Genomic DNA, 7,421 nt, shown 5'->3' on the forward strand with positions numbered 1-7,421 from the left:
TTAAAACTATGAGAAAACTTAATTTTATTTCACAACTGGATTTCAGCATAAAAGTATGCGAAATGTATACTTAAAAAATATTCAAATATTAAATAACCGTTAATTTTTGAAGCTTTATTTTTAAGTACGATTCGATTTAGAACGAATTATACATGAGATTTGGTTTCTAACACTTCTTTCTTAAACATGTTGGACATGTGAAAACAAACAAAGTAAGCAATGAAGCATCCAAGCACCATACCTGCAAACACATCAGAAAAATGATGTTTAAAGTCAGATAGTCGTGTTGAGGAAATGTAAATTGCCGTTGTGATCAATGAAAGCTGAAGGAAATTCTTGAGCATCTGGGTAGACTGTCTGCATTTCATTCGAGATTCTAAATAAAACTGAATATTTAAAGTTTTAGAATATGAAGCATGAAGCGTTGAATAAGAGCTTACCACTAAGAAAAATGCAGTCATGAATGAGAAACTTGTGTGACCAGAAACAAAAGATACTCGTATGTATCTTAAGTCACCAGGTGTTGCATTTGCATTAGAGCAAGTGTAGTCCTGAATGTATTTGTCAAAATTCTTTGTATTTGAACAATTTGTTCCGTCCGAAAGCATTGGTTTGCAAATCTACAAATAAAGGAAGATGAATTACCGAAAGCTATTAAATGTGCATAAGCATTACATCCATAAAATTCGGTCTCAATCTCCCCACGACTGCCTTTATACCTTCTTCTAAAAATCGAATTACAGCTTGGGCAAAAAGGTACATAGTGATGTAATGGTACAAATTTTGGATGTAAGGTTTTACTGTCCAATTCCATAACTTAACGGGTCTTGAATTGACATTGTATGTTGATTCCGATTTATTAAACAACGTTTCCACGACAATTATCTGTAATTAATCAAATCATCAACTGTGAAATCTTCAAAGTTATTTAATTTTCATACTCACCAATAGAATTCCTCCGAGAATCCCACACATATCCATTGCATTACTTGGCACTGTATCTTTCTTTTGAGGATACATAATGCTGTGATCATTACAGAAAAATCCTCGTTGTACTGGTTGTACATAATTCTGTAAAAACAATGCGAAACAGACGGCTAAAATTAAAAGATCATTTACTGTTGGATATAGATAATAAAGTTAATTACTTACGTGTCAAAATAGCAATCACATCAAATGAAATTTTAAACAAAATTCTTCGCGAACAAATCATTTTTTTTTTGTGCTTTCTAAATATTTGATGTTCACAGCTTGCTATGCTGTTTGCTACTGATAAAATGTTGACTTTTACCTGTGAGAGAAAATGTAAATGATGATTGGAGAGGAAACAAGTATTGTCAGATATCGCGAAAAGATTAAAATCTTGCAAAACTCACAATACAGACCCGATTTGCAAAGAATTTTTATTTTTTTTACGTAACGTAGAATATTAACGTACGTAAAAATGAAGGGGCTTGTCACCATTTCTAGGTTAAACCACCTACTCTTGGACGTTGTTTTAGAACTAAACAAGATGTTTATTTGAATAAAATTTAAGACTGTCTGAATTTATTCTTAAACTTGTGTATTCGATTCAATAACATCGTTTTTCTTAAACATATTTGAGGCATAAAAGGATACCAAATAAGCAATAGAAAATCCAGCAATAAATCCAACATAAACATCAGAATGGAAGTGCTTGTTATCAGGAATACGGGATGATGCGACATAGGCAGCTCCAGTAATAAGAATGAGTTGAAGAAGTCGCTTTAACATTATTGTTGATCTTCTGCATTTCATACGAGATTCAATGTAGAACTGTAAATGAAAATACGAATTAGTTTTAATCGGACACTAATCACTGAGTTCTTACCACACAGAAGAGTGCAGTCATAAATGAAAAGCTAGTATGACCCGATGGAAAGGACATATGTACATCTCTCAGTTGCTTTGCTGTTGCATTTGCGTTTGAGCATGTGTAGTCTTCAATGTATCGATTAAGGTTTTGAGGGTCACTGCAAGTGCTTCCATCCATGAGAACTGGCTTGCAAAGCTATAGAAATCATAAAAATAACTATCACATTTTGAGAGTTTTTGATGACTATCTTACATCCATAAAATGAGGTCTTAGTCTTCCTACTGTAAGCTTAATTGCTTCTAAAACACAACGGTCAATTGCCTCTGCAAACACAAATACGGTGATGTAATGGTAGAGATTTTGGACATATGGTGATATTGTCCAGCTAAGGAATTTCACAGGCTTTGAATTTGCATCTGTTTTGTGATATATTGTTTCCACAAAAATGATCTGAAAGGAAGGTTCCGAACAAAATATTAAGGAACGAGGCAAATCTTCTGAAACTTACTATCAAGATCACTCCAATAACACCGCAAACATCCATCAGAGTTCCAGGTACAGTATCCGTTTTGTAAGAATTCATAATTTGGTGATCATTGCAGAAAAATCCTCGTTTTGTTGGCTCAACAAAGTACTTCAAAATCACTGCTACACATGCAGCTATAATGATATTATGTCAATAGTATCAATTCAAGACACTCAAAAGTTAAACTTACGGACGAAAATTACAAACAAATCAACCAAAACTTTCATAATAACTCTATCTGAAAATGACATTTTAACTGCTCGATGTTTTGATTCTGACTACTCAGACAGAAATGCTCACAAAAAGCTAAACTAACATTGAAAAAGATTCTACATATTTGAATATGAATCAAGGTTATGATCCTCGAATTCGATCATTGTTGTTCCTTAAACATTTTGAATCAATCATAGTAATCGAAACAGGAGTTAATATTGAGAATACTAAGGTTTGCTAGTGTCCAAGCCTTAAAATTCTTGCTTTTTAAAGAATTTGAGCTGCTCAAAAAAGATTAATATGTGAATGCGGAGATTTCTCCTTTAGAAGGTCATTTTTATTTACAAATTTATAAATTAAGCTTTTGTTAGATCATTGAATACATAATCGACATCACCATGTGAGATACCTGTTAAGAATATAAACTAGTTCTTGATTATAACTGATTCAGTTGTTGCACATTTATTTCTAATTTCTTTAAGTTTGCACACGGAAGTAGTCTGATATATTTGACAAATTGTAATAGTTCCACCTACTGTCAAGATGAAGAACTATTGCTCAAGAACAGCCATAAATTCCAGAATCATTAATTACTCAGCCTTCCTTGAAAAATCGGACACATGATAGCAGATGACGTAGGCAAGTAAACATCCAGTGATCACACCTGTTGCGACGTCTGAATAAGAATGCTTAAAGTCTGTAATACGTGTTAATGAGATGTAGATGGCTGCAGTTATTAAGATTAATTGAACACATAGCTTCCAGACTTTTGAGCCTTTATGCTTCACACGATATTCCAGGTAGAACTGCGAAATTAATCAATAAATATTTATCTTGCAGACATAAAGCTATTTATTCTCACCACACAGAACAATGCAGTGACAAATGAGAAGTTAGCGTGACCAGATGGAAATGACATTCTTATCTCCCTTAACGAGCTAATTGTGGCTTCTTCATTCGAACATGTATAGTCCAAAATATATTTATTAAAATTCTGTGGATCAGCACATGTCGTTCCGTCTGAGAGAACAGGTTTGCAGTGCTATAGTAATAAAAGTGTTGAATGAATTAATACAGTGACTTATTGGCTGTCATCCTTACATCCATAAAATGTGGCCTTAACTTTCCGACAGTAAGCTTCATGCCATCCGAAATGCATCGATTTATTGTTTCTGAAAGCAGCAGTAAGGCATTAAATTTATATAAATTCTGAACATAAGGAGGTATCTTCCAGGTAAGTAATTTCAAGGTTTTTGAGTTATTGCCATAAGAAGCATCACATTTAAGCAAAATTATCTCGGTGATCACAATCTGTGAACAGAAAAGCCTTAATAAATTTTTCGTCCATATTTTTGCCAACTCACCAAAAGCGCGGCAGCTAATGTGCCATAAATTTCCATTTCTGTTCCTGGAACCGATTCATTCTTCTTATAAGGATACATGATGCTGTGATCATTACAGTAAAATCCTGAATGAAAAGGCTGTATTGGCCATGTCTCAAAGACTGCTACGATAATTGCAGCTGTATTGGAAAAATTTGATTAATTTATGGATGTTAAGCATATCCAATTGCACTTACGAATAGCAATTATGATTGCATCAGTCAGAACCTTTAACATAATTTTGTCCACAAACATGATTTTGCCACTTGATCTCCACACCTGAATGTCCTGCTTCTTACTGATCCCAAAATCATTTTTGTGCTTAACACGAATCCATTAAAGCAACCTGAATCAAAACCAGTTTGATCGCATTAAGAGAAATATGATAAAAAAATTCATTTTAATGATCCTCAATAGCATCACCGTGGGACAGCTGCAGAAACTTTAGCATAAATTATCCAATAAAAATCCATAATAATGTTGTGATGGTCGAGATTCTTTTCAATTTAAACAGGAATGAGTAACTGACCTACAGTAACAATTTTTGGATCTTGCGAAATTTGCATACAAATTGCTTAAGATATTGATGACATTTTGGATATGGATATGAAACTAAAATTAGCATCAAGCACCAAAGTTCTTTAACCGTCAATAGCATCAATTTATAAAAATTTAAACTATTTATTGTCTGTTAATCTTCAAATGCATGCACAGATGCATCCACAAAAACAGCTTAAAACATTACTAACATCTTCGATTCGACTTTAAACTTTACATAGGTAATTAACAAACAAGGTATATAAAATTATCACTAAAATGCACGTTGAGCACGTAATCACAAAAAAGTAGCTTAAACATCAGGTCCACCGTCAAAATATCTATCCCTCTTAAAAAGCTTTGATATGTGGAAGCACACGACATAAGAAATTACACTTCCGAGTATAAGACCAGCTAATACGTCTGTGTAATGATGCTTATAGTCTGATATTCTTGATAATCCAGTATAAATAGCGCCGCATATGATACAAAATTGGATGAAGTGCTTCAATAATTTAGATCCACTGTATTTCATACGTGATTCCAAATAAAACTTAAAATTGGGGGATATAAGCATGATTAAATGGAATACAATCAAATAAATATTTTTTGGACATTACCACACAATAAACTGCCACAACAAATGCGAAGCTTGTGTGACCTGATGGAAATGATAGTCTGCCATTTTTTAATGAAGTTAGGGAAGCACCACTGGAACAACTAAAATTCTGAATGTATCTATTATGGTTCTCTGGGTCGTCACATGTTGTTATGGCACCTGGAAAACTTCCAATTCTTGGTCGGCATAACTGTTGATAGAAAAATTCTTTTGAGTATCCTTTCAATCAGACTTAATATTGCAATTTTCACTTGAAATCATGATTAATTGTGATCCAATAATCTTCAGATAAGGAACAACTTAATAGTCTATAATTGGAACATAAATTTGATAGCAAATAATAATAGACCTTATCTTTATTATACGCAATCAAGCTACGTCACGACTCAACACATAATATGACTCATTTAATAAATTCCTGCATGGATATTCCCAAGAAGTGAAGAAACTTGATTTCATGTGAAATGCAGCATTAGTCATTAAAATTCTTTCTAAAGTATATCTTACGTCTATATAATGCGGTCTCAATCTTCCAACTGCAAACTTGGTTCCATCAGTTATAAATTGATTAATTGACATCGAAAACAACAACAATCCAATGAAATGATAAAGATTTTGAATGTAAGGTGATATCTTCCATTTATAGACCATAATGCCGCGTGAATCATTTGTGTAGAATGAATCGTTTGAAGCTTTCAGTACTGTCTCTACGATAATTATCTAAATAATTGAAAAGAAGAGATTTTTTTATTCGTGAGTCATGTAATACTTGATTGTGGACGGTCAGGTTTATGTTTGATAAGCTGTTATCTATATTGGAGGTCCACGATTTAAATAATTGTGCTGTTTTTGGGTACATTTTACTTAAAATCTTATTTCCTTACCAATGAAACACCAAAGATTCCTCCAACTAAAGCTATCGTCAGTGTGCTTATCGTATCATCTCTAAAAGGATACCTAATACTCTCATCATCACAGAATAATCCTCTCTGGAACGGATCGACGTACAAATTCATCATTAAAGCCGTAAGTGCCGCTAAATTAATTATTTCCTCATTAGATTTAATACTTCTTAATTAAGATCAAGTTACTTACGAGCTGCCAGCAGCAGGAAATCTATTCCTATCTTTAAAATCCTGTTCATTTTAATTAAAACAAATTAAATAATAAATATTTCGATCTTCACTGTTCGGTGTTTCGTTTTCAACTGACATGTAATTCGCGTTTATCATGTATAAAAAAAATACTATAGTATGCTGATATAGTAGACGCTACATTGCTGATTAGATAATGACGACACATGAAACAGATGTGTACTTAATTCGGAAATTTAAAACATAAAAATACCTTTGGAATGTTGAATTTTTCTGTTATCTAAATGAATCATGAATTAATTATTTACCTTTTGTAACGTGCTGCTCATTCTTGAAAATGAGCTTTTGGGGTCTATAACAAATGATGTCTGCATTTTGTTAACTGATTAAATGAAGACTTAATTTAAATTAATTTATTTTTCTGTAAAATTTGATTGCTAGATCTTTGTCACTAATGCAATGTCCGAGAGAAAATAACTCAGTTTAATATAATTTGAATATATAAAATACGTTATTATTGAACTCAAATTAAAACCATATAACAGCAAAGTTTCTCAATTTGAAAACACTACAACAGCTGAATAGAAAATTGTAAGGTTTTCAAACATTTTTACATTTTTGACAAGCTTTTATTCAAAAAACTCTGCAATTTTCATTATTTCTGGCGGTTTGAAAAATTCTGAAAAAAATTGATTTCCTGTCTGAAAGCTTCAAAAAGTCATAAAAAGTCCAAAATTCCTTTTAAAATAATTTTTATTGAAACATTTTTTGAAAAAATTTGTATCTTTGATTCACTTTTCTTAACATGCAATAATGAATTTTTTTTAACATGCAATAATGAATTCTTCATGTCCTTTTATTTATCTTGAATCTAATTATTTTTTTTTTTTTTTTCATTAATTTTACGCATTTTTTCATGTAATAACTAGAAAATATAATTTATATTATCAATATTTATTCCTGAGATACAAATTGCCACAATTTTGCAGCAACATGCAGGCTCAGAAATTATTTCAGTTATGTGAAGAAAAACTTTAAATTTCTTCAAAAATTAATTAATTAATTTTCTAAACTCATAAAAGTCAATTATCATAGATTTATGTATAGGTATTTTTATTAAAAATTATATTCATATTTTTATTTTTCATACTCAAAGCAATTTCCTTAAAAAAATAAAGAAAAAGAAAAGGAGACAACACTTTTTGAGGGCATT

General features: G+C 31.7%; 4 protein-coding genes across 4 annotated transcripts; all 4 read right to left on the reverse strand.

Annotated features, from left to right (window-relative positions):
* Nucleotides 1–88: 88 nt before the first annotated feature.
* LOC139088544 (putative phosphatidate phosphatase) lies at nt 89–1,467 on the reverse strand. Its single transcript, XM_070637811.1, has 6 exons — nt 1,377–1,467; nt 1,153–1,291; nt 946–1,097; nt 676–885; nt 441–620; nt 89–386 (listed from the first exon to the last, which is right to left on the reverse strand). Exons 2-6 carry the CDS (start codon nt 1,211–1,213, stop codon nt 147–149), a joined length of 843 nt encoding a protein of 280 aa, XP_070493912.1. The 5' UTR covers nt 1,214–1,291; nt 1,377–1,467; the 3' UTR covers nt 89–146.
* A 49-nt stretch (nt 1,468–1,516) lies between these two features.
* On the reverse strand, nt 1,517–2,661 carry LOC139088549 (putative phosphatidate phosphatase). The gene is made up of 5 exons (XM_070637817.1): nt 2,554–2,661; nt 2,346–2,497; nt 2,090–2,287; nt 1,853–2,032; nt 1,517–1,797 (listed from the first exon to the last, which is right to left on the reverse strand). The coding sequence occupies exons 1-5, from the start codon at nt 2,612–2,614 to the stop codon at nt 1,555–1,557; spliced, it is 834 nt and encodes a 277-aa protein (XP_070493918.1). The 5' UTR covers nt 2,615–2,661; the 3' UTR covers nt 1,517–1,554.
* A 344-nt stretch (nt 2,662–3,005) lies between these two features.
* On the reverse strand, nt 3,006–4,367 carry LOC139088550 (putative phosphatidate phosphatase). The gene is made up of 5 exons (XM_070637818.1): nt 4,156–4,367; nt 3,941–4,098; nt 3,678–3,887; nt 3,439–3,618; nt 3,006–3,382 (listed from the first exon to the last, which is right to left on the reverse strand). The coding sequence occupies exons 1-5, from the start codon at nt 4,211–4,213 to the stop codon at nt 3,167–3,169; spliced, it is 822 nt and encodes a 273-aa protein (XP_070493919.1). The 5' UTR covers nt 4,214–4,367; the 3' UTR covers nt 3,006–3,166.
* Nucleotides 4,368–4,615: 248 nt separating this feature from the next.
* Nucleotides 4,616–6,329, reverse strand: LOC139088548 (putative phosphatidate phosphatase). Its single transcript, XM_070637816.1, has 5 exons — nt 6,210–6,329; nt 5,999–6,150; nt 5,622–5,834; nt 5,116–5,304; nt 4,616–5,048 (listed from the first exon to the last, which is right to left on the reverse strand). The coding sequence occupies exons 1-5, from the start codon at nt 6,256–6,258 to the stop codon at nt 4,809–4,811; spliced, it is 843 nt and encodes a 280-aa protein (XP_070493917.1). The 5' UTR covers nt 6,259–6,329; the 3' UTR covers nt 4,616–4,808.
* Between the last annotated feature and the right edge of the window lie 1,092 nt (nt 6,330–7,421).

This window comes from Chironomus tepperi, unplaced genomic scaffold (assembly GCF_022539635.2).
Source record: "Chironomus tepperi strain 1889 unplaced genomic scaffold, CSIRO-AGI_Ctep_v1 contig_163, whole genome shotgun sequence".
NCBI classification, from domain to species: domain Eukaryota; kingdom Metazoa; phylum Arthropoda; class Insecta; order Diptera; family Chironomidae; genus Chironomus; species Chironomus tepperi.

What these genes read in the sequence shown, in the direction of transcription:
- LOC139088544 (XM_070637811.1), bottom strand. Translation starts at nt 1,213, where the DNA reads ATGATTTGTTCGCGAAGAATTTTGTTTAAAATTTCATTTGATGTGATT. An exon ending in TGTGATTGCTATTTTGACAC is followed by an intron (nt 1,098 to 1,152) that starts GTAAGTAATTAA and finishes TTTTAATTTTAG; the next exon opens with CCGTCTGTTTCGCATTGTTT. An exon ending in TGACTGCATTTTTCTTAGTG is followed by an intron (nt 387 to 440) that starts GTAAGCTCTTAT and finishes TTAAATATTCAG; the next exon opens with TTTTATTTAGAATCTCGAAT.
- LOC139088549 (XM_070637817.1), bottom strand. Translation starts at nt 2,614, where the DNA reads ATGTCATTTTCAGATAGAGTTATTATGAAAGTTTTGGTTGATTTGTTT. An exon ending in TTATTGGAGTGATCTTGATA is followed by an intron (nt 2,288 to 2,345) that starts GTAAGTTTCAGA and finishes CCTTCCTTTCAG; the next exon opens with ATCATTTTTGTGGAAACAAT. An exon ending in TGACTGCACTCTTCTGTGTG is followed by an intron (nt 1,798 to 1,852) that starts GTAAGAACTCAG and finishes TTTCATTTACAG; the next exon opens with TTCTACATTGAATCTCGTAT.
- LOC139088550 (XM_070637818.1), bottom strand. Translation starts at nt 4,213, where the DNA reads ATGTTTGTGGACAAAATTATGTTAAAGGTTCTGACTGATGCAATCATA. An exon ending in TGCAATCATAATTGCTATTC is followed by an intron (nt 4,099 to 4,155) that starts GTAAGTGCAATT and finishes TTTCCAATACAG; the next exon opens with CTGCAATTATCGTAGCAGTC. An exon ending in TCACTGCATTGTTCTGTGTG is followed by an intron (nt 3,383 to 3,438) that starts GTGAGAATAAAT and finishes TTAATTTCGCAG; the next exon opens with TTCTACCTGGAATATCGTGT.
- LOC139088548 (XM_070637816.1), bottom strand. Translation starts at nt 6,258, where the DNA reads ATGAACAGGATTTTAAAGATAGGAATAGATTTCCTGCTGCTGGCAGCT. An exon ending in TTTCCTGCTGCTGGCAGCTC is followed by an intron (nt 6,151 to 6,209) that starts GTAAGTAACTTG and finishes TAATTAATTTAG; the next exon opens with CGGCACTTACGGCTTTAATG. An exon ending in GAATCTTTGGTGTTTCATTG is followed by an intron (nt 5,835 to 5,998) that starts GTAAGGAAATAA and finishes TCAATTATTTAG; the next exon opens with ATAATTATCGTAGAGACAGT.